Consider the following 27,119-nt stretch of genomic DNA (forward strand, 5'->3'; position numbering starts at 1 on the left):
TACCAAAGGCAAACCTAAACCAGGGATAGTCCACTAACACATCTAAAAGAGAAGAATTCTTCTCCTATCAAATACCATTATTTTTTTTTAGGACATCTATTCTTACTTAGCATGTTTACATTGAGGTTAGGTGATGTTCACATGCCTTCTTTCAACCTAAGGAGGGTCTCTCTAGTAATGCAAAGGAAACACCTTGAAGGTAAATTAACTTCCTAGTCTGATCTCTGTCCTCAGTCAATATCGTCATATTTCTAAGACACATTTTAATTATCTGTTTTATAGTTTGTGCTATATTTTCTACAAAGATTAATCTTACTAACACCATGACAATGAATGGGATTTGACTCATGCAATTTTAAATAGGTATTTCCTTGCAAAGCTTGTTAAACATGATGATATCCCTTTTGAGTTATTTTAATATTCTTTTGTCAGCACAATTACTCTTATTCCCCCAGTGATGACAGTCATTTGAACTTTTTACACATTGATGCAAGCATTTATTGAGTGTGTAATTTTTATAAGGCCAACCTTACTTCATTTTCTGGACAAACTGTTTTCAGAGTCCTTTCATTAAGTGATGGCTTCAGTTTAGATCATAAAATGTTTTCTCTGCCTGGAGAATTATTATTTACACAAGTCTGGCTCTAATTTAATTCTCTAAGTCATACGTTCATCATATAGCTTTGGCAGAGAGATTAATGTAGTAATTTCTCTACATACCATACATTCCACTGATTGAGATCGGGACCAAAGACCACTTTCTGTGAATTCTGGGTTATATTTGATTTGTAGACATAAAAATATCCCAGCTACCATAGGAAAGGGTTTAGGACACTGGCTTCCAGGTGTTAGAACTATGCACTGTGTTGCCCGGTCCATCCATACCCAGTAGAGATGACTCAACTTTGCTCCTCTATTCAAAGCCAGTGGGTTGCATCGTAGCGAGGACTTCTTTCATCTGTGATATTCAGGCCATTAGAAAGCAATGATAAAAGCCATACTTCTTTGTGATGACCCACACAGTTGAACTTCCTTTGTTTGCCTTTCTACACCACAAAGCCATCACATGATGTCTGGTAGCCTTTCCTTGTAATGAGTAAGCTCTTTTCCACCATTCTTGACAGCTCTGCTAAAGTTATTATTAAATTAATCCATATAATTAGGGCTTTGTTTTCTCTCAAGACCAATTTCTGGCCATTGCCAATCTCCTGGAAAAGAGCATTTTCTGACGTCCCTATTTGGATAAGCAAGATGTTTTCAGCAAGTTGGCAACCTTCTAGGAATGTTATTTCAATCCTACTCAGAGTCTCCAGGTGGACTCCTACTGTACCTACAGAACATTTAAAACAATGGGGCCAGTGCTTACAAATCAGCACACATACTTTTACGAGAGCATGATGAGAGAGAGTTCAATATTTCTTCTGTGTGCATAACAAGTCCTAAGGTTTCTTTCTCCACTCGCCAATGGTCACATTAGATCTGAGAGAGATAACTAAAAGTATTATTCTCTTGCCCTGAGATGCTCACTTGGAAATGGCACAGTTGCATCCCTACCTGGTTTATTAATCTTTTCTTATGAATGCCTTTTCCATTTGGTTTGCCTCCCATTTCTGTTTATTACTTTCCCACCTAAGGTTGACTTTTAAACTTAGCAGGAATGTTATTTACCTACAGAGCTGGTAATAAAAACTGCTTTACTAACACTTTTCATCCACCCCTGCCCTCATCTCTAGGCATATTTGGGATTTGCAGGTAGAGGATATTGGACAAGACCTGCTGCTTGATAATGGAATTGCATTTGTAGGTAGCCCTAATTAGGCCACGGGGGTTGGTGTTATGACTTACTCCAAAATACCTTTAAAAATATGCACTGGTAAATTCAGTGACATTAAAATTAGGTCTTAGGCATTCTTTACATAGACAAAAATTTTAAGTAGGTGTGACATCACTGGATAAAGAAGAATGGAAGAAACATTTTCTTAGATGGAAAGATGAAGTGTTTTGTAATTGCATTCCCCTCCTTGTCCATTCCTTCTCTAGAGGCTATAAACAATTCTAGTGAAGACCTCACTTTAACTCCTCTCATACTCAAGAATGTGTTCCTTTAAACTATTAAGACAACCCATAGACCCTTGCCAGTCACCTGTTTTGAATTACAAGTGTTTCAATTGCTTGTTGAGTAGAGCACTTCTCTCTGTGTAACAAGTACTGTGATATGCTTACAAAATTTGTTTCCTTGATTCTATCTATAGAGTAGTAACTGTATAAAACCTTGTACCTCAGTAGAAGAAATACACCCATGCAAGCCACATGGCTGTTCTAATCCTTTAAATGTACCCTCTGATGTTATACTTGTTATGTGATTAACAAAACTGAACTAAGAATCAGTGGCAGGCCCCCATAACACATATTTGTAACTCCTCAAGCTGCAAGTAGAGGTCATGTGATATGAACTATGCCATGCCCTAGTACTTAGGAACTTTACTCACAGCCATTTTCAAGCAATTTTTTTTTCTGTTGATATTGGATGAATTTCTTGACACAATGGATATTTTGTTGGATGCCAAGGGCATTTCTGATCTCCCAGCACATCAGTGATTGACTGAGACCCAACACATGCTTTCATTTTATAAACTCAAATAGCTAGCGCCAGAAATCTGACTAAGGCCCTGCCTTGGCATTCCATTGCCTTTATGAGCTGTTATCTGCTTTTTTTTGTTTGTTTATTTAAGGAACACCCTTTTATAGTAATTTTAAGTCATAATCTATATACAATAAAGTGTAAAGCTAATCTTAAGAGCTTGATGATGTCATATATGTTTATAGGTGTACATACACACACACACACACACACACACACACACACACACATTAGTAACTACTTTTCAGATCAAGGTATAGAGACTGTCCAGCATTTCTGAAAGTGTCATTTTCAGTTTCCCAATCAATACACCAAGACTCTGACTTCTATTATCACAAATAAGTTTTGCTTGTTTTTGAACTTTATATCAATGAAATTGTATGGCTCTTTAAAGTGATTGTAGTCACTGGAAAGTATTTGAGATTCATACATGTTGTGGAATGCATCAGTATTTTGTTATTTAAGGCTGAGCAGTACTGAATTTTATCGATATACATAATTTCACGTTTCTACTATTGGGTGTCAGACTATTACAAATAAAACCTATACCAACAAATTTATACAAGTGTTTGAAGTGGGCATTGGCATATGGATACGTAACAAGAAGTACATGCACTTGGTCTAAGGGAAAGTATATAAATGATTATTTTTTTAATTTTTAATATTTATTTATTTTTGAGAGACAGAGACAGACAAACAGAGACAGAGGGTGAGTGGGGGAGGAGCAGAGAGAGGGGAAGACACAGAATCCGAAGCAGGCTCCAGGTTCTGAGCTGTCAGCACAGAGCCTAACGTGGGACTCGAACTCAGGAACCCTGAGATCATGACCTGAGCTGAAGTTGGACACTTAACTGACTGAGCCACCCAGGTGCCCCTAAATGATTTTATTAGAAAATGCAAAAGCGTGTATCAGATCTGTGAAACAAGCTTCCTTCCAAATTGAACAGTGTTTTGCACAATGTATCTTTCTCAGTTTAATTTTTAATTTCAGGTTTTCTGGAATATGTGTAGTACTCCCCACTGAGCTTTCACAGCTGAAGCGTTTAGATGAAGAGTAATGCCGTTGAGAACATTTTTATGTTTATTGACTAGTCAAGTATCAACTTTAATGAAACGCCTGGTTTCCTTTGACCCACTTTGTATTGGCTGGATTTGTCTTTTGTTTATTGACTTGTAGTATTTTCATATTTAGAGAGATGAGTCCTTTGCTACTTTATACTCTCCCTCTGCAGTCTGTGGCTTGATTCTCAATCTTACATGGACTTTTTTTTATAAATTTATAATTTGTGTTTTGTTTTTAATTAATAGAGTTTATTTTTTAGAGCAGTTTTGGGTTTACTGAAAAATGGACCAGAGAGTAGAGTTCCCTCTCCATTAACACCATGCAGTAGTGTGGTACATTTGTTACAACTGATGTGAACCATATTGTTACATTATAACTAAAATACATAGTTTACATTAGGGCTCATTCTTTGTGTTGTACAGTTCTATGGGTTTTGACAAATGAATTGTGTCTTGTATCCACCATTATAGTGTCATACGGAGTAGTTTGCCCCAAAAATCCCTTGTGTTGTATCCATTCATCCCTCCCTCCCTCTCCTGAATGCCTGGCAACCACTAGTAATTTGATTATCTCTAAAGTTTTGCGCTTTCCTGAACATCACACAGAATTATACAGTGTGCAGTCTTTTCAGATTAGCTTCTTTCACTTACATTTAAATGTAATATGCATTTAAAGCTCCTTCACGTCTTTTTTTTTAAACTTATAATTGATTTGTGAAGGGTAGAGAGAAAATGGAATATATAAAATGCTCAAAAAAAAAACAGAAAAAATGCAGAAAAAGATCAGACAAATAAACAAAAAAGAAATAAAGAACCAGTAATTAATAGAAAATAATTACAAATATGGAGGATATTAAATCAGTTATACCAATCAAACTCTTTAAATGTGAGTCTAACACACCACTGGTAGAGAGTGGATAAAAAATATAAAACTCCACCATATGTTGTCTAAAATGAAACCACTTTATATTTAAAGTGGGTTAGATTAAAAGTACAGAGATGGGGGCGCCTGAGTGGCTCAGTCGGTTAAGGGTCCGACTTCAGCTCAGGTCATGATCTTGCGGCCCGTGAGTTCAAGCCCCGCGTCAGGCTCTGAGCTGATGGCTCAGAGCCTGGAGCCTGCTTCTGATTCTGTGTCTCCCTCTCTCTCTGCCCCTCCCCCATTCATGCTCTGTCTTTCTCTGTCCCCAAAATAAATAAACATTAAAAAAATTTCAAAAAAAAGTACAGAGATGGAGAAAGATATTCTAAGGCAACAGTAATCAAAAGAGAGTTGGAGTAGTTAGATGAACTTCAGATACAGCTAATATCAGAACAAGAACATTTATCAGGGATAAATAGAAACATTACATAATGATAAAAAGGCCATTCCTCCAAAAAGACAACAATCCTTAATGTGTATGTACTTAACAGCAGAATATCAAAAACACATTGTCTGTTGATGAGTATATTTTAATTTTCATTAAATAAAAATATTATTTGTATTTATTGTTTGGACCTATTGATTTTACAAAAGAAATATGTGCCTATTTCAATATCATGAAGTCAAGTTCATGTTTTTTCCAAGATGATCTTTCTGTTCCAGCTATCATATTTAAGTTTGTAATATATCTCAAATTAATTTTTGTGGATTATGTGAGGTATGAATGAAGTTTCTTCTGTTTTTAAATACCAATATCAATGGAGTTGCTACAGAATTTGCTGAGAATGCTTCCACAACAAAATTTCATTGGCACCTTTTTCTAAAATCAAGTGTATCTGTGAGTTTATTTCTAGATTTCCTATTTTGTTCTCATTTGTCTATTTAATACTTCACTCTCTTCATTATTGTAATTCTAGAATAAGTTTTGAACTTTAACAATATAAGTTCTACTTTTTTCTTCTTCCAATTGTCCAGGCTACTCTAGGTCATTTGCATTCCCATGTTAATTTTAGTTTCGGCTTATCAATTTGTTGTAAAAAGTAACACTGAAATTTTGATAGGGATAGTATTAACTCCATATATTACATATTATACATGATATTTTATATATGTACATATATACATATATATGTGGGGAACAACAAACATAATACAAAGCCTACATCAATAGGCCATGGGCCAGATATTTTGGTCATCTCCAATGCAATTTAATACATAGCATAATCTGATGAGTCTTACATGTGTATGTGAAAATAATGCATATTATGAAGATGCTGGGCTGTTTGCTATTGAAGTATTATTGGGATTGATTTGGCTAAGAGCACTGCCAAAATATTCTGTACCTTTACTATTATTTGTCTTTTTTTTTTCTCTAATTACTCAAATTAATATGTTAAAATATCCAAACACAGGTATCAGAATGAACTTTATATTGATACAACTGGTGTCATCTAGGTAGGTATATACACAGACTAGTAGTCAGCCATAAATTTCATTGTTCTGTCAGCTGAAAGGTTCTAAAAGCAACAACACCTAGTAGCAGTAAACACATCTAGCATTCTGATCTCGATTTCTACTGTCATTCTCCAATAAAGAGAACTGAGTCTTCCTGCAAAAAAAAAGGATGATTCTAGGAATATAACAAGAAATACACAAGATGATTGTGGTGTATCTTGTGTTGCCAGAAATTAAGGAAATGCACATAGACAAAAACACACTACAAAGATAGGAATATGGCAAAAGGACACAAGAATTGACTGTAAGGGCTCCCAGTGGGCAAAACTGAAAAAATTGGAGCAATGAAATACACTGGTATTAGCCCCCCCCCCGCAAAAAAAATCCAAGAGTCCAAACTGATATAACTAAATAACAATAAATAAGTAAAGGGGAGAGAATAAACAAGGCTCCCATGTAGAGAAATTTCAAATGATATATGAAGATAGTCTCCCTTCAAAGAGGTGTAACTCCCTACTCCTTAAATGTTGGCAGAATGTAGCGACTTCCTTTTAAAGAATATGGTAAGGGGTACCTGGGTGGCTCAGTCAGTTAAGCATGTGACTCTTGGTTTCAATTCAAGTCATGATCTCACTGCTCATGGGTTTGAGCCCCACATCAGGCTCTGCACTGACAGCACAGAGCCTGTTTGGGATTCTCTCTCTCCTTGTCTCCCTGCCTCTCACCTGCTCATGCATACGCACTCTCTCTCTCTCTCTCAAAATAAATAAATAAACTTAAAAAAAATACAGTAAGAAAAGGGAGAAAGACCGTAACTGTGTAGCGCAGACTCTGGACAAACACTAAGTCAACTAAGTTAGCGTCAACGGTGATATATCATGATTACAGAATATACCCTTGAAACGTGATGAAAAAGGCCACTGCTGTGGTCTTTCTCCCCAAAACACATAATCCTAGAATAATCATGAGAAAGAACATGAGATAAAGTCCAAAAAAGGGATATATCACTAAAAACATGACATACACTCTCAGAACTATGGAGATAATAAAAAACAGAAAGTCTGAGAACCTGTCACAGTACAACGGAGTTTAAGGAGCATGAGGACTAAATGTAATGTGGAGCAGATAAAAGATATGCAGTAAAAAGCAAGGGACTCTGAATAAGATATACACTTTAATAATAATTTATCAATATTGGTCCATTATTGTAACAAATATACCACAATGTGAGGTTAACAACTGAATCTAAGTGTGAGGATGTGGGAAGTGATAGATATAGCTTTGTAATTTTTGTGTAAATAAAAATATTCTAAAAACATTATTAATATACATGGAGAGGATTAGAAGAACATACCTATTATTTGTACATTTACTGCACATTGTACATTTGTATGTTGCTTCTTGCATAGCTGCTTTGATGATATGTGGGCAGTATTATGACTCACTGTGATCATCTGTTCTAAAATCTCATTATTTCAATTATATGTATTCAATGTATTAGTTTCTTGTAAGAAACAAAAACTAATCATTTCCATAATAAAATCCAACTGTGATTTGGATTGTCTGCTACTTCTTTTAGTTTTATGACAAGTGTTTCATTTAGAAATTTATTCTTAGCTCCATGAACAATAATGATTGTCATATCTTTCTGAGATAATGTCTCCTTCAGTGTTACTAAGTTTCTTCTGTATTATTTCTTAAAGTTTATTTTGTTTAATTTTAATATAGCCCTACATGCTTTCTTATAATTAGTATTGATGACATTTTTATTTTTTTTACTTTAAATTCATTTATACTATCATGTTGAAGGCTTGGCTCTTGTAATCTACATATACTTAAGTACCTTTTTGTAGTGGATTCTAATAGTCTTCTTACTTGAGGTTTTAAGCCCACTGATACTGATGTAATCACTAATATGTTTGTGTTTACATACTGCTGGCCTTCTTGTTTTACATTTGTTCTAATTATTCACCATTTACCTCTTGTTTCTTGCCTTTGTTTATAGAAAAATATTTCTCTCTGTCTCCTCAACTTTCTTTTTGTCTACTAATTAGCATTTCATTTTATTTCCACAGTTGCCATTTTAGCTTTATCTCCTTGTATTATTTAGCAGTTGCCCTGAGGATTATAAAAGGAATATAAGGATAAGGGTTATATCCATCCTTAACTTATTCAAGTCTAACTGGAATATGATGTCATTACTACATAGTGTTACAACTTGGTGAAAGCAGAATTCCATTTACTTTGCTATTATTGCTATGTATGTTATGTTTACTATGCTATATAAATTTTATAATATGTTGATGTTATACAAGATTTAAACAGCCATTTTTCTTTTAAAAATACTTTAAGATAATCTCTTATGCCAGCTGTTTTGCTCTCATGAAGTCTCCTCATTTCTTTCTTTATGTCAAGGATCCAATTTAGCATTATTTCCATTCAGCCTAAAGATATCTATTTAGTATTGCTTGAAGTGAAAGTCTTATTGCAGTGAATTCTCTCAGCATTTTTTTTCTCTCTCAAAATACTATTTCTTAATTTTTGAAGGTTATTTTTACTAAACAGTTCTGGCTTCCATTATTTCTAATATGAAATCAGCTGTCTTTCTTGTTATATTTTTTAACCTAAACTTATGTTTATTCCTTGGATGCTTTTAAGATTTTTTTTACCATTATCTCTTAAAAAATATTCTCTGTCATATTCTTTTCTCCCTTTTGCAACTGTAAGTGCATGAACATTATTCCAATTACATGTATGTCTGTTAGTAGCTCACATATTGGGATTGTCTGTGTTTCTGTTTCCATTGGAGATATGTATATATACACACACACACACACACACATATATATGTATATATATACACACATGTATATGTAAACATATATATTAAATATATATTAACATATATATATATTAAATATATATTTAAAAAACACATTTTCCTAGAACTTAGTAATTGATATATACTACTATATTACTATATTCTGGGAATTGTAGATGATACAGTCTTCTTGTCAAACATTGTTTTAAGAACTGTTTGAATGGGTCCATTTTAGTTTGTCTATTTTTAAAGAATTTTCATTTTTTAAGTTTCATTAAATCCTGTCGATTTTTTTAAGTAAGCTCTATACCCAATGTGGGGTTTGAACTTACAACTCCAAGATCAAGAGTCACAGGCTCTACTGACTGAGCCATCAAGGCACCCTCTGTATTTTTTTTCTTAGGATGTATTCTTCACTCATAGACACAGTTGTTTCTCCCAAGGCATGGCTTTTCTCAATTCTTAACACCCACAACATTCAGTTAAGACTGAACCATTCTGGCTGTGCCCAAACTCCTCTCTTCCCATGCTTTGTAATCGGTGAAATTCTCTATTAAAATTTTAGATCCCCAGAAATTTTCTATGCTAAGCCTCTGTGGACATGTACACTATATGATTCTACCATATTTACACAGATGCTCTGACTGGAGCACTCTGTGGCTTTCGCCCCTTTGTATCCTGTCTAGCAAATCGGTGCCACAGCAACAGCCCTGAATTCCCATCTCTGTTTTTCTCTGCCCGGCAGATTTGCCACTCTCTGTACATACTCCACATCCCTACAGTAAAATTTTTCCCAGGCAAACTGGTAGAATGAATTTATAACTCATTTTGTTGCTTCCCTTCTGTTGTGTAATTCCTAAAAACAGCGACTTCATGTAGTTTGTCTAGATTTTGTTGCTTACTATGAGAGGGTCTGTCCAGCTAATGCTTCTTTAGTCAAAACTGAAAATCTTTATGGCATAACTACATTGCATATCAGTGGTCTTATATTTAATTTTCATTTACCCAAAACTGCGTATTAATACATTAGTTATAAACCCAATACTTAATACAAGTAAATTTAAAGATAATTCAATTTATCTGAAATAAAGAAGAAAAATCTGCCTTGAAGACTGCTGCACAACACACTATTTTTAATATATTGGACATATATTTTAACATTATTAAGACATCAGAAGTATTATTAATCATTATTTTTAGTAAGCGTCAGCTATAGCTCTTATATCACTCCTCTTTAAAAACTGAACAGTTAGAAAATTCCACATATATATTTTTTAGGAATATGGAAAGATTGTTGATAATAAGAGTTGGACGATATACCATACTTTTGAAATTAAAAACATGTTAAACAGGGGCTCCTGGTGGCTCAGTTGGTTCAGCACCCTACTCTTGCTCTCTGCTCAGGTCATTATCTCCTGGTTGGGAGATCGAGCCCCGCATCAGGCTCCATGCTGGGTGTGGAGTTTTCTCTCTCCCTCTCCCCTTCTCCTTATTCTCTGTCTCTCTCCCTCTCTCTCTCTCTCTCTCTCTCTCTCCCTCTCTCCCTCTCTCTCTCTCTCTCCCTCTCTCTCTCTCTCTCTCTCCCCCCCCATCTCTCTGTCTCTCTCTCTCCTTCCTCTTTTTTGCATGTGTGTGTGCAAAATAAATAAATAAAAATAAACACTTTAAACAAAATTTAAAACAAGCAAGTAATCAAAAAACTCTTACATTCCTAAAAGAAAATGGATTAGGAATAAATTTGCTTGGATTTTGCAAATTTTGCCTTCAATTGTAGTCATCTACAGGATATATATATATATACACACATATATATATGTATACATATACATATACATATATATGTATATGTATGTGTATACATATATACATGTATATATGTATACATACATATACATATACATACATATATACATATACATATACATGTATGTGTATACATATATACATGTATATATGTATACATACATATATACATATACATATATATGTATACATATATATATATTTGTTTTATATAATATATATAGATATATATTATAAGAAATTGGTTTATACGATTATGGAGGCTGGGAAGTCCCAAGATCTGCAGTTGGTAAGCCAGAGATTCAGGAGAATCAATGACATAGTTTCACTGGGAGTCTGAAGACCTGAAAGTGTTACGTTCCGGTCTGAGTCTAAAGGCAGGAGAAGATCAACGTCCCAGCTCAAACACAGTCAGGCAGAGAAAGCAAATTCTGTTTCTCAGGTTTTCAATGGATTGGATGATTCATACCTAAAATGGGGAGAGTAACCTGCTTTACCTGGCCCATCAATTCCAATATTAATCTCATCCAGAAACACCCTCAGATACACTCAGAATAATGTTTAACCAAAGATCTGCGCATCCAATGGCACAATCTGACACATAAAATTAACCATGATAAGGCCACTTCTTCTTAACTTGGCACTCACACATATCTCCTTAAGTCATGCTAATCTCAAAGAAAGACAATAACAAGGTCATAATTCTGCCTAACAGAATACAACTATTCTGCACACAACTGGGATTACACTAACCCCTTTCCAGAAGAGGTATAGTCCTTTAGTGATGTGTATTCTTCTCCTTGGTATCTTGTAACATAAATACAATAATGTAAAATTAATAATATTTAAATACTGTGATAACAAGTTCATGTATCTTATGTTACATGATAAAGGAAAAAGATGGGAAAAAGCAAAGAAATTTGTTTATAAAAAACACACTGTATTCATAACAAAATAAGGAGTAAGTACTCATGACAATGAGTCATTCTATAACTAGACACATTCTGTAACTAACTGGTATCTGAAATAACTGGTATTTGTAACTGCTTTCCTCCACTACCCAGTCTGTATTCCCTTTGCCTTCAGGAAGCACCTAATCTTGTTATGGCTCTTTCTCTGGCGGGGTGATTCAAACCTTGATTCCTGAAGGGTCTGGAACACTAGTAGTCTTTTATGGACTGGGTTGTTGTAGTTTTTCATTGATCTTAATCACAGGGCATAGTAATACTAAGAGACACTCTAAGGGATCTCTTGTATTCCAAGTACTGCTCCTTGCCTCCATTTCCCCATTATAGTCAGAACCAATCACCTTGGCAATACAATAACTCTATTATTTGCCTATTGATTTAGAGGCATGAGGAGTCCAACAATCTTAGCTTACAATTCAATGAAATTATTTTTTTGTCTCCTGGTGGAAAAATTTCCCCATCTCTCTAGAACTAAGAACTGTAGGCCAGCATAGCATAAGGTCTCAGGAACAGGGAATAAAAATTTTGCTAGTGGGTTACTAGGGGTAATAGTGAAGGATGCCTCTCCCATTTCCACTCCTTAATTCTTGGACCTGTGAATCCTGAAACAACACCATTTGTTGGATGCTGATTCAGAGCATATGTAGCCTTCAAGATAAACTCACCCCAGCTCTGCAAGGCATCAGCACTTAGCTGTCATAGTAACAGAGTCTTCTAAAGGCCATTCCATCATTGTGCCAAATCAACTGCTTCAGGATGATGTGGACCATGGACCACGGTAAAACCAGTGAATCCCAAGAGTACTTACTTATTGTTGCACTTGTTTCACTGTGAAGTGATTTGCTTGATCAGAACTAATATTGTATGGAATACCATTAAGACATGCTGTAAGTCTATGGATGGTAATTTTGGCAGAATCACTGTGTGCAGGGAAGGCAAATACATATCCAGTGTAAGTGTCTATTCCAGGAGTAATAATAGTAGTAATAATAATAGTAATAATAATTTTAAAAAACCAAAAACATTGTCCCAACGCACCTGGGTAGCTCAATAGGTTAAATGTCCAACTCTTGGCTTTAGCTCAGGTCATGATCTCACAGTCTTGTGAGTTCGAGCCCCGTGTCGGGCTCTGTGTTGGCAGTGTAGAACCTGCTTGGGATTCTCTCTATTCCTGTCACTCTTTACCCCTTTCCTGCTCATGCTCTCTGTATCTCTCAAAATAAATAAATAAGCTTAAAACAAAACAAAACAAAATAACAGCATCATACCTTTCAGGATGGAAGCATTCCCGTCTAATTGACTAGTTATCAGGAAGCTGGATGATCACCCAAGGAAATGGCACCATATTGGAGGCTCAATGTTGGTCTCTACTGCTTGCACATTGGGCATTCAATAGTAACTGTAGCCAGGTGGTCCTTAGTCAGTGGATGTTCAAGTTGTTAAACCCATGTATAACTTTCACTCCTGCCACCATGGCCGCTTTGTTCATGAGCCCATTAGGAAACGACAAAACTGGCTGAGGAAAGAGATTGACTTGTATACACGGACAAAATCATCCTATCTTCTCAGGTGCTGGGCCCCACTCAAAACTAGCAGCTTTTTAGGTGTTTCAGTAAATGGATAGAAATAACATATCCAAATGAAAAATACTCTACCTCCAAAGACCACGAGGTATTGGGCTTCTGTTTTGGTTGGAGGATGGGGAAGATACAGCAATTTATCTTTTACTACAGAATGGATTTAGGATCCCACTGGGCCCACTATTAGACAGATGTCACGTAAAACTCCATCAATCACCTGACTTCCTCATACCTCTACTCTGGTTGGCAGATCACACTGATTTGGGTTTCCTGGAGTCAATGAGAATTCAGAGCTTGTGTCCAGGACTCCTCAGGTGTCTGATTACTTCCTTTTTATCCAGCACACAGCTACCTTGGTAAAAGGCATAGGCCCATTTGCGGAAGGCCAGGAGAAAGACTAATAGTATGAATGTTCAGGCATGTACTGGGGACCTTCCTCAAGAAGACTTGAGCATCCCTTTCATTCAAAGGGTCTGGGTCTGTTAACTGGCTCAAGTCTGGAGATGGACTGAGGAGTCATGACTCTCTTGTTTTTACCTTCAAGTTAGTCTTTTGTTTTTTTGATCTTGAACTCTTCTGCTTTTATAGATCAAGGGAGAACTTGGTAGACTTCTTCTTATCTATATACGCATCTATATAATTTAAATTTTTAGCTTATTTTGCATGTACATTTAAATTTTTCAAATTTCTAAAAACAACTGTAGCTGGCAAAATTATGATACTGTTGATTTTGTACAAAACATGATACTGTTGGACAATAATAGCTAGCATTTTAAAACATTATTTAGGATTTATTGTGCTATCATGGTTTTATTCAAGTTTAAAAGAGGCAAATATGTTATTTCCGGGGGGGAGGACTACTTGGTACGTTGAGATCTGAAGAAAATAACTATATTTTGGTACTCATATTTCTTCAGGAATTTTATGTGGGCTTTGTTCTATAATAGATAAGCAATAGTCATAAGATTTCTACTTTATTTTCATTGATCCTATAAAATTGCTGAGTATTGATTCCATATAGAAGATATTATACTTACGTTATAATAGGTTTTGCTATTGATTTCTATCAACTCTAAGGGTGTAATTGAAAATTAATAATGTACATGATGGAAAAATCCAGTATTTTAATACAGCATCTTTTGTTTTTTGTTAGATTACACCAGATAATAAATATTGTGTTTTCATTCTTAAAATGAAATTGTAAATTAAAGACACTGCTTTAAAATATGTGCTTGATTTTATGTGACATAATTCTTTTAAAATGGTAGTTTATTTTATTTTCTTATGGCATTTTAAATTAAGAGAATAAAGAGTACACATAAAATATCATGGCAGACATTAGAACGGATAGGAATAGGATGTAAATCTAAATTATGATTTCAATATAGGAATGACTAAAATATAATTCTGTTGTCAATATTTCATTTTGTAATTAAAATTCAATATTTTCATACCACAAACTTATTCTGAAAATTTTGTAGTTCCATTACTATTTTAATTTCTCTCTGGACACCATATTCAGTCCAAGCAGCATAATTTTAATACTGAAGTTTCCTTGAAATTTTTAAAATCAAATATAAAATCATTCAGAGAAAATTGTAGTGATTATGATTACCATGTTTGTCTGAATATTTTTTCAGCCTTCAAAATACTTTAAATGAGGAGAAATGTTTGAAAAGTGAATGGTTTCCATTGGCATTTGAATATAAGTAAGATATAAAAATATAACTCCTGGGGCAGCTGGGTGGCCCAGTGGGTTAAGCATCTTACTCTTGATCTCTACTTAAGTCATAATCTCAGAGTTCATGAGTTAAAGTCCCACATCAGGCTCTGCTCTGATGGTGCAGAGGTTGCTTGGGATTCTGTCTCTCCTTCTCTCTGCCTCTCCCCCGTTTGTGCCCTCACTCTCTTTCAAAATAAATAAACATGAATATGAATATGAATATATGAATATATGAATATAAATATAATATAAATGTAAATATAAGTATATATCCCAATGTACCACTGGTTGCAGCCTACATAACCTGCAAAAAGAAGGAAGATCTCTCCCTGCCCCAGCAACAATACACTAATCAGCACTTGCAGCCAATGAGAAGCAGCCACAACCTCAAAATTTTGTTCCTCTCCAATGAACTTTTGTTTAAAAAACAATCTTCTTCAATTTCCTCCTAAAACCTAACAAAAGCTGACCGTCACTTTTTCTCAGATTTGCCTATAGCTTGCCACAGTTTGCTTGTCCTGAATTCGAGTTCTTCTTCTCTTCCTGAATAAACTCATTTTTCTAATAAAATACCTGGCTATTTTTTTTAAGTTGACATATTGGAATTATGTTAAATACATGGAAAACTAAAAAGGAATGATATACAAAAAATTAAAAATACTTTGTATTCATGTGTATATATGTAAAATTTCCATTGACATTGTTTTTCTCCAGTTTTGATTTAATTTCCAATTAGTTAACATACAGTGTAATGTTAGCTTCAGGATTAGAATTTAGTGATTCAACTCTTACATACAACACCCTATTCTCAACACAGTGCCCTCCTTAATCCCTATCACCCATTTCATCCATCCCCCCCACCCACTTCCCCTCTGGTAACCATCACTTTGTTCCTTACAGTTAAGAGTCTGTTTCTTGGCTTTCCTTTCTTTCCCCCACACCTCACCCATGTTCTTTTGTTTTGTTTCTTAAATTCTACAAATGAGTGAAATCATATGGTATTTGTCTTTCTATAACTGACTTATTTTGCTCAGCATAATACTCTCTAGCTCTACCCACATTGTTGCAAATGGCAAGATTTTATTCTTTTTATGGCTGTGTGATATTTTATATATAACTATATAACTATGTGTGTGTATGTGAGTACACACACACACACACATACACACACACACACATATATATTATATATGCCACTTCTTTATCCATTCATCAATAGACATGAACATTTGGGTTTTTTCCATAACTTGGCTATTATTGATCATGCTGCTTTAAATTTCAGAGTGCATGTATTCCCTCAAATTAGTATTTTTGTATCCTTTGGGTAAATACCTAGTAGGCAGTTGCTGGATTGTAGGATGGCTCTATTTTAGCTTTTTGAGGAAACTCCATGCTGTTTTCCAGAGTGACTGCACCAGTTTTCATTCCCACCAGCAGTGCAAGAGGGTTCCCCTTTCTCTGCATCTTCGCCAACACCTGTTGTTTCCTGTGTTGTTGATTTTAGCCATTCTGATAGGTGTGAGATGATATCTCATTGTAGTTTTGATTTGTATTTCCCTGATGATCAGTGATGTTGAACATCTTTTCATGTGTCTGTTAGTTATCTGCATGTCTTCTTTGGGAAGATGTCTATTCGTGTCTTCTGCTGATTTTAATTGGATTATTTTGGGGGGTGTAGAGTTTTTTATATATATTGCATATTAACCCTTTATCACAGATGTCATTTGCAAATATCTTTTCTCCCATTCTGTAGGCTGCTTTTTAGTTTTGTTGATTGTTTCCTTCATTGTGCAGAAGCTTTTGATCTTGATAAAGTTCCACTAGTTCATGTTTGCTTTTGTTTCCCTTCCCTCTAGTGACGTATCATAGCAACTTCTATGGCCCATGTAAAGAAGTTACTGCCTGTGTTCTCCTCTAGGATTTTTATGGTTTCAGGTCTCATATTTAGGGCCTTAATCCATTTTCAATATTTTTATGTATGGTGTAAGAAACTTGTCTAGCTTCATCCTTTTGCATTTTGCTCTCCAGTTTTCCCAACACCATTTGTTGAAAAGACTGTATTTTACCCATTGGATATTCTTTCCTGCTTTGTTAAAGATTAACTGACCATATAGCTGTGGCTTCATTTCTGGGCTTTCTATTCTGTTCCATTGATTTATATGTCTATTTTTGTGCCAGTACCATAATGTTTTACTACACCTTTATAATATAACTTGAAGTCCAGAATTGTGATGCCTCCAGATTTGCTTTTCTTATTCAAGGTTGCTTTAGTTATTCAGGGTGTTTTGTGGTTCCATACAAATTTTTAGATTGTTTTTTCTAGCTTTATGAAAAATGCTATTAGTATTTTGATAGAGATTGCATTAAATGTGTAGATTGTTTTGTGTAGTATAGACATTTCAATGATATTTGTTCTTCCAATCCATGAGCATGGAATGACTTTCCATATTTTTGTCACCTTCAATGAAATCCTAGCAATTTAAAAGAATAATATCAATCATTCTCTTTGGAATTTTACAGTTTAGTGGGCACAATAAATAATTGCACCAAATGTGGTGAATATCACGATAGGACAATGAAATATGCTTTGTAACTACAGAGCTGGCATATGTGTTCTAATCTAGAGAGTAGGAAAAGTCATCCTGATTTTAAATGAGATATGATAAATGTTTAATTAGGAGACAATGCAGAGAAGAGAAAGGGTGTTAAAGGGTAAGAGGAAAATATGCAAACATCAAGAATAAAAACTGGAACAGTATTCTCTGAGAAATGAAGAAGATAGAACAAGGCAAAACAATATAATTGGTTGGTACAGAATGGTAACGAAGTGGGTACAGGTGGCAGTGATGTATCTGGAGATGAGGATAAGATTATGGAAGATGTATAAATAAGGCGATAGAGTCCAAAAAATTAGAATAATAAAAGTAAAGATTATTTTTGTAAAGAATATTATGTCTTTTTAATAGAACAGGCTTAGATTAAACACACATGCGCGCGCGCACACGCACACACACACATTTGCCCAATAGAACACAAAAATTTGCATGAGTATAACCCAGGTTTGTAAGACTTTAGATTTATGTTTCTCTTGCACTGTACCTTGTTGAAGATTTTTAAGCTAAGAGGTAACATGACCAGATTTATGACATTGAAAATCACCTCCCTGGGGCACCTGCATGGCTCAGTTGGTTAAGTGTCCAACTTCAGCTCACATCATGATCTCAAGGTTAGTGAGTTCGAGCTCCATATCAGGCTGTCAGTACAGAGCCCACTTTGGATCCTCTGTCTCCTTCTCTCTCTGCTCCTCCCCTGATCATGCTCTCTCTCTCGCAAAAATAAATAAACATTTTTTTTAAATTATTTAAAAAAAGAAAAGAAAAACCACCTTTATAATGGAAAACTCTTTGGAGTAGACTGCGAGGGGTGGCAGACATTAATTAGGAGATTGCTACAGTGGTCCAGATAAGATACGATGCAGGACAAAACCAGGGTGATAGCCATAGGATGGAGACATATTGATGGGTCGGGAAGGGGTTGCAGAGAAGACTGCATATGATTATTTTGGCATTGAGATTAAAAGTACAGAAGAGTAAAATATGCATCCCAAGTTTCTTATTTTGGCTACCATAAAAAAACTATTTAAAAAGTCAAACAATTCAAAGATAGAATGGGACACAGAAATAGGTGGAGCCAGGAAGTAATGGGAATTTTGGGATATATGAAGACAACATAGTTGTCTTCTAGGGGACAGGCTAGTTAAGACTCAAGTTTCAGAACAGTGTTAGGTTTGAAAAAATGTCAAGATTTTTTCCAATTCTAAATTTCTGTGAATACATGATCTGTTTGTCTGTTTTAAGTACTCAGTAGACTGCCTCCTACATTAAAAAGTCTATTTTTTAGTTGGTTATGTACCAGAAGAAAAATAATTTATGAAAAAATATGTATATGGCCAGTGGAAAAGCCCTGTGTTTTTTATATCAATTGAATTTTAAAGAAGTCTATAAAATATGTCAATTTCCAAACAAACAAACAAACAAACAAACAAACAAAGGATATCCTGGTTGAAAGTGTACTCTCCCAAAATCATATAGAGAAGAATCTTTGAAATAAAATTCCATCCCTCTGGTTTCTCTGAAGACAGAGCCTCTGAATCTACAAATATTTTACTGACGAGAGGTAAAATCAGTTTGCAGTTATGGTATATATTCTAAACTTATCATGAAAAGTTCAAAACGTCTCACATCATCTCTTAGTTTAGTGATATTAAATGTAACCAGGAGTATGTCACTATTTTATACTCAAGCTCTAGGTTTATGGATGTTTTGTTTTTTCTTGTTAATGTGTCACAGTTTAAATCTTTGAATCATTCAACACTGTGTTTCAAAAGACATATTATTCATTTTTATTTCATTGCAAATTTAGTCCCCTATGATGTACAGATGTAATTATTTAAAATTTTTGAGAATGATGAAACTGGAATGTTTAGTATTCTCACCTGAAAATTAAGATAACAACTGTGATCGTTGTTTTAATGACATTATGTGAAGAGTTGATATGTGCCAAAATTAATTTTTTTCGGTAATAGCAATGCATGTATTTATAGAACTTTTCTTTTCTGCCTCTCTGAAGCTTCACACTGATCAAGATAAAGGAGATGGAAATTTAAAATACATATTAACAGGAGATGGGGCTGGCAGTCTGTTCGTTATAGATGAAAATACAGGAGATATTCATGCTGCAAAGAAATTAGACAGAGAAGAAAAATCCCTATACATTCTTCGTGCCAAGGCTATAGACAGAAAGACTGGGCGGCAGGTGGAGCCGGAATCTGAATTTATTATTAAAATCCATGATATCAATGACAATGAACCAAAATTCACAAAAGACTTATACACTGCCAGTGTTCCTGAAATGTCTGGAGTCGGTAGGTATATGTTAATCCATGTAAACGAACATTTTTATTTGTTTGCTAAGGTAATAATTATGGACATACAGTTACCATATATGGTTCTTTCAAGATGAGAACTATAACTGAAAACTACTATTTAGTTTTAACTTCTCACTTCTAATTATTGTCAATTGTATATATTTCAATGATTCCTGCTATGGTGTACCTTATACCTAAAATGATATCTAAAAATATGATCTAACAATATGATTAATGAGAGCAGTTATTCCATTGCATTTCTACCAACACCTTCACCTCTACTCAACTGCTATTCAAATAACAGTCAAGATGAATGTATTTCTGCTTGAAATAAAAAGGGGATATCAAATAGTGTCAGCAGTTTTGGACAGTTTTGCTTGCATTATTTTGCATAACAACTAATACTTGCATTTGACAAATTTCTTTTGATCATCTCATTTGATCATTGAAACAACTTCATGTGGAAAGCATGGGAAATAGAACTTTAAATCCCCATTCTGTTAATTAGGAGCCAGGATTCTGAATGATTAAGCAGCTGAATTATGATCAAATAACCTGGTAGCCTAATAACAATATTCCAAGCCTTTTAATATTATTTTAGTTGTGTTCTACTACCAAATAATAGTTTATCATGCAAACTGAAAATAATTGTTTCATTTTTTAGGGCTGCCTACAATTTTAAAAAACATTTGTTATTATGTAATTTATCTGTATGTGTATGTTTAGATGTCTTAATAAAATAAGAGCTATTAAGTCATTACATATTTAAAAAGAAGTGATATAAACTTGCTATAGTATCCAAAATATGCACAACTGATTTTCAAAATTTGATACTATGTAGTTGGATGTTATTTCAAAATCATTGTTCAGTGATTAACTTTGACATTATTACAATTAGTACATGTTTCAGTCTAAAATAGTTTTTTATGAGGAAAACAAAATTATAACCACCTTTGCTGAGTGAAATGATATAAGATGTTTCTTAACTATGTGTGTCATCTAGACAGAAGAACCAGGGGTTTGCAAAGAAGTTATTTCTTTTCACCTCAAATGAAATCTCATCCATCTGAGAAAAGAGGCAATTCTCTTATCTTTTAGGTATTCATTCCAATAATATGAAAGAGAGTTATCAAATTAGACAGGAGTCCTAGGAAATCATACAGCCTAGGATGAAATATGAGTTGCTGTGTTTTCTTTAATATTTTAAAATATGTTAGCTTGGTATAGATCCGTGGAAGTACTGGACTGATCCATATAGGTCGACCAGTGGGATAATGTAGGTACATATGATGATGTCTTTATGGGCTTATATTTGAGATGAAGATACATCTAAAATCATACTTTCCATTTCAACTGCCTGTTGATGAGTATTCTAAAGTAGTTTGGTTTTCTGGTAACACCCTTTAACCTTTATAACACATTATTGTTTATCCTGCATATATGTTATTTTACCAGGTATTTTGACAAATAGTACAAAAACTGTCACTTATCCTTCTGGAAATAGATTTGATATACATACAGGAATAAAAAGTATAATTTGGATGACAGATATTTGAATAAGACACATTTTGATAATAACTGATTTATAGGTGAATAACTTTTAAACTTTTCAAAGAATTAACTCAATTAACTCATTTTAAAAACCAGAATACTTATTTATCAGAGACTATTTATATTTAAACTCAGATACCTGCATTCCTCCCATATATTTTGTGCAATTTAATGGAATATTATCTCTTATTCTGTATATTCCGATCATTTATCTAATTCAAACGTATTCTATCTCATCTAGGTTACATTAATATTTATCAAATACGTAATAATATCAGGACTAGAGTAAGCACTTGTATATTTTATTTAAAAAAGTCTTTGCTCATTCCATACCATAAAATACAGAATATATAAGTTTATACATGGAGGAAGGCTTATAGATTATTTTGTGCAAAAAGCCCTTCCTGTAAGGCAATCTATACTTATATAAACTTTAAATTATGGGCAGCACAATTTCTTATTGTTGCAGCCTTAAAATGCGTATTTGGTGGGGTACCTGGGTGGCTCAGTTGGTTAAGCAGCTATCTTTGGCTCAGGTCATGATCTCGCAGTCTGTGAGTTCAAGCCCCACGTCGGGCTCTGTGCTGACAGATCACAACCTGGAGCCTGCTTCAGATTCTGTGTCTCCCTCACTCTCTACCCCTCCCCTGCTCTGTCTCTCTTTCTCTCTCAAAAATAAATAAACATTATTTTTTTAAGTGAGAATTTGGGTAATTGTCAATTTTATTGCCTCTGTGCCTAGAATTCCAACAAAACAGAAAAACAACAACAACAACAACAACAACATAGAGATGTATGGCTCTGGTTGCAGCTTTTCATATTAATAAAAGAGGATTTAAAAGTTACAGATAGATCTTGATCCTATTTATGGAGGATAGTTATTATTAGTACTAAGATTGACATCACTGTATTAATTGCTTCCTGTTTGGCCCAACGATAGACTTCGTATGTATATCTAGTTTTAAATATAAATGTACATATTATACACACACATGGAAGACACTACATTTGATTTAAGCACTTATTTTAATAAATAAGTAAAAATGAGCCCAAAAGAATTAAACTGGCTTGCCCCAAAACATAGTTTATTACTATACTATTGTAAACAGAAAAACAATGTTTAATAAATGCAGGGAAAGCTGGATAATTTTAATGCCTTACTATTTGTCCCCACTGTAAAATAGTTATGCTTATTATGCAAAACATAGTTTGGAACACTTCCAATTTTATTAGATTCTTAGTAATTCCTCAAAAGCAACATTTTTTAAGTTTTTATCTCTTAATTCAAATGCCCCCTCATTAAAATTAAATCCAAATAAGAGGAAAGGGAGTGACTGCATTTTGCATTAAGATTTTAGACCTGTTAATATATAAAACATGTCTAAATAAAGTCTCTAAATTTTATATTTTTAAATTATATGGTTCTTTTGTCATAAGTAATCCTGTTTTAAGGGAAAATAAATATTAACTCACTATAATTTTGTAGATGTTATTTCTATGCTTTTACTGATATAAATAATCAATTGCAGAGAAAAACTAAGGGATGATCTTAAACTAATAGTTAAAGCCCATGCATAATCAGACAACAAAAAGTGCTTCTATAAATGAAGTAATGCACAGTCATTTAATTCTAATATTATCTTCCTTATATTAGTGATTTTCACTTAAACCAGAGCTAAAAAACTACTACCATTAACTTTGGGGGTAAATAAAGTCTTCTAAAATAAAATGAAATTTCTTTATTATTATCCTACCCTTCTCCCTAATATACCCCCTAATGGTCTCCTCGATACTGTCCCTTTCTTCCTATTTATTTTTGTCCACAGTGTCTCTCCTGTTTCTCTCACACCAACTCCTCTCCTTGCTCTATCTCTCTGCCCCTACTTCCTCCTGTCAAAACCATATGCCACATTCCATTGTGTTGCTCAGAATCATTTTTTAGTTAAAATTAAAAGACTCTAATTAATTGTTGAAATCTTAAATGCATTAGCATCTTCTGATCAGAACACATAATCTGGACAATATTTAAGGATGTATAATGAAGGCAAATGGGATGCATTGATTTTAATATTTATAGCAGAGCCCAACTTTTTTCTCATTGACTGGGTAGTTCACCATACTGGTCTCTCAAAAACTTACCCAGTTCCTCTCCAACACCATCACTTCAACAAGAAATCCTTTTGCAGTTTTCACAGTTGGCACATATAACTCATCAATGAACCCTTTATGACTTAACCCAAGCCCTTTCTTAGTATTCACTACCTGTGGATTCAATAACGTGTCTAATCACAGCCATAATGCCAGACAAGCCACTTAGTAAAGAATTTAGAGTGGTGTTTCTTTCCTCAGATTGTCTAGGTGCATCCCATCTCTGTCACCTACCAGGTGACCATGAGCCACTTCTGTATGTCTCAAGGCCTATATCTTATGCTAATCATAAGAATAAAGTAATGATACAAATTAAGGGCTGGGTATTCTGCCTCGTCTACCTTACAGTCTATAAACGTACATTCTCATTATGACTTTCTGCTGGAAACCATGCTGGGCTTCAGTTAAAATCTGAATAAGACCAGACAGGCCCCTGCCTTTGGAGAGATTACATCATACAGACAAAGCCTGCAAATAAATTTATCATGATACGACAAATTTCATGTCATATGATACATTTGTCATTTAAGCTTCACTATAATTTTTTAATCTTTGTTTAATATAAAAGTAAAATATTTAGATTTGAGAGCAAATGAAAATTATAAGTATTTCAGAAAATTCAGAGGGAGATAAAAATCAAAATCTTTTAATTCATCTTTATAAACACATATTTACGAAATTGGTACAAAAAACATAAAAACCACCTTCTAATTTTATTGCTAAATAGTACTAACTGATAATAAGTCATTGCATTTATGAAAAAAAAAAGTACAACTCTCCATTCCCTAATGTCCAGTCCAACACATTAGGTACTTCTCTTTTTTCATTCTGCTATTATAAATATCATAGTATTAAGCTGTTAGTGTTTATCAGTGTTTATCAGCATTCCTAATCATTACCATGATTCTACAAGAACAGATCGTAGTTTATATGAGTGTTTTTAACATTTTAGTTACATTACAAAATTGATTTTTATTATTTAGATTGAATTATTTTTTTCTTTTTTAGGTCAAGTATTTTTGGATATGTTCAAAGATCACATACCTACAATAAAAAGCAAACAATAGAAAACAAATTTAACAGCAAAATACATTATTAAAAGTGTCAAAAGGTATAGAGAAGTGTTTTTACCTGTTTTCGCTATGAAATTATACCCACAGTAAAAGAAAAATGAAACTGGTTAGGAAAATACCGGTCATGAAATTGATGAATTCACTACTTACATTTAGAATACTGATTACACTTAATAATTCATGTTTCAAATAATCCTCAAATATGAAAATAATTATTATTCTCACTAATATATGTGCACATAAAATTATATTTAAAAATTCAATATAAGTCAGAAAAACATTTAGTTGAACTTATAAACATTATTGTATTCTATTGTATTATACATATTATATTATAATATAACTATTATTTTTGCCTTGGTCTGGCTAGGACATGAGTGAGTGTTCTTTGAATGACAAAGGAGTACCCCTGGGATGGACGAGTGAGTTGTACTGTGTCTTCTTGCAGAACATATTAATTCTGTTGCAGCTGAGGAAACAGAGGCCTCAAGAGAAAGAACTCAAGTTCTATGCTAATTAATTTTGAAAAAAAAACATAAAAACGAATGCTGCTAGATTCCTGTGTTAGTATTCAGATACATTGATGGGAAATGAGCTGTTAGTATAATCTTAACATACAATTAATAATTTTTAAGCATATACATGCAAATTTTGAGAAACATTCATTACAACTAAATTAGACCAGTTCTGAGTGTGTAACATATGGGGGTTTTAAAGTAAGTGATATGGCCAATATGGAATTTGCCCTGTCCTAAAGAATTTCACAATCTAGGTAGAATCAGAGTCAAACTTCAGAAAATTCTATGTAGTATACTAGAAAATGTCATACAAACTCATTTTGCCCAAGGGATACATGTTAGTCTTTAATCAATAGTAGTTTTAAAACCATGCTTTGAATCTTTATAGCGATTAGTGAGATATCAGAAAAGCCCATTAATATACTGCATTATGTTTAGCCCCTTTAAAACCTTTTTATCTTTTAAATATAAAAAATTGTGATAAAGTTAAAAGACAGTGGTTTAAGTTTCAGAAAATAAAATTAAACAGAGTAGTGTTAAATTATAGTATTGCATGTGACAAAATCTATACTTTCTTAATTTGGGGGGAAATATCTACTGATTTACTTATGTGCAGCAAATAATATGTAGCATATCAATAGATGTAATCATATATGACTGTGTTAACTATATTTTAAAGGGAGGCCCAGATGCTTAATAATCATTTATATCTTACACACACACAAAATTACAGGTCAATTTTATGCCATTTTTTCACCATGAAAACAGGGTCCCTCTATTTTTTATTCTATGTGTAATATACATTTAATTTATCAGGGTAAAAAGCAACCTGGATGTTACCAATACTGGTTTTATCTTTGAATATACACTTCCAGTAAGCAAGAAATGCATTAATTGAAAATTGCATGCACATTGTATTCAGTGAAAAATTGTTCCTCACAATATTTTTGGTCAACTAAAAGTGCAGTGCATTTGTCTCATTATATTCATTTTTGTGATAAAATAGGTTGCTGATTTTTTTCTCAGATAGCTCAAACAATAAAATTACGGGGTATTTAAATTTTCCAAAAAAATGAAAAGGAGAAGTGTTTTGTTTTTTGTTGTTGTTGTTTTTTTGAGGCAGCATCATTTCAACACATTTCTTTGAACATGTACCATCATCTAACACACCACATGACCCACCAGCAATAATTTTTTGGAAAGACCGTTTCAAAGTTAGAAGTATTTAAGTATCTTTGTTTGGGTGGGTGGGATTCGTGTAGGTACGTCTGTCATACAAGTGACCGCAACAGATGCAGATGATGCCAACTATGGAAACAGTGCAAAAGTGGTCTACAGCATACTGCAAGGACAGCCATATTTTTCTGTGGACCCAGAATCAGGTAATAGCCTTTCATACTTGGTTTCTTTCTCATCTCATTATGTAATACATCCGGATGCACAATTATAGATTTTTCTGTATTTTAAGAGCTATTGATTCAGTATCATGCTTCCACTTATTCCCCATAGTTATTCCATGGAAATAAAAGCAAATTTCATATTATTTAAATAGATTATTTGAACTGTTATCCTTTTAGACTATTATCTACAGAGTTTAAATTTATGACACCAAATACAAAATTTGGAATTTAGCACTTTTTGTGTCCTAGGAAATATTCAAAACAGAAAGAATGTGAAAATCATCAAATTAAGTAAGCTTATTCATCTGAAGATTTTTTAATGAAGTTAATTTTTTTAAATCAAAAAATATAATTAAATTGATTTAGCCAAGCTCATTCCCTGTACAATAGCCAGTGGAAGAATTCTGTCTGTTCTGTCCATTACATTAAATCGGTTATGGATTTCATACAGTTAGGTACACCAGCTTTTTGGTTGTTTGTTATGATGAACTTCTATAAAATAGATCTTGCATAGGTTAATCTTAGAA

The 27,119-nt window shown here is 33.7% G+C and overlaps 1 protein-coding gene across 2 annotated transcripts in view; it reads left to right on the forward strand.

Moving 5' to 3' along the window:
• Positions 1 to 27,119, forward strand: part of CDH9 (cadherin 9) — a 137,844-nt gene that overhangs the window by 82,053 nt on the left and 28,672 nt on the right. For both annotated transcript variants that reach the window (XM_027074775.2, XM_015085204.3), the window contains exons 3-4: positions 19,605 to 19,899; positions 26,455 to 26,574. In XM_027074775.2, the coding sequence (XP_026930576.1) occupies positions 19,605 to 19,899; positions 26,455 to 26,574 (415 nt within the window). The remainder of the gene's footprint in view (positions 1 to 19,604; positions 19,900 to 26,454; positions 26,575 to 27,119) is intronic.

The sequence above is a fragment of the Acinonyx jubatus genome, chromosome A1 (genome assembly GCF_027475565.1).
Source record: "Acinonyx jubatus isolate Ajub_Pintada_27869175 chromosome A1, VMU_Ajub_asm_v1.0, whole genome shotgun sequence".
Lineage (NCBI taxonomy): Eukaryota > Metazoa > Chordata > Mammalia > Carnivora > Felidae > Acinonyx > Acinonyx jubatus.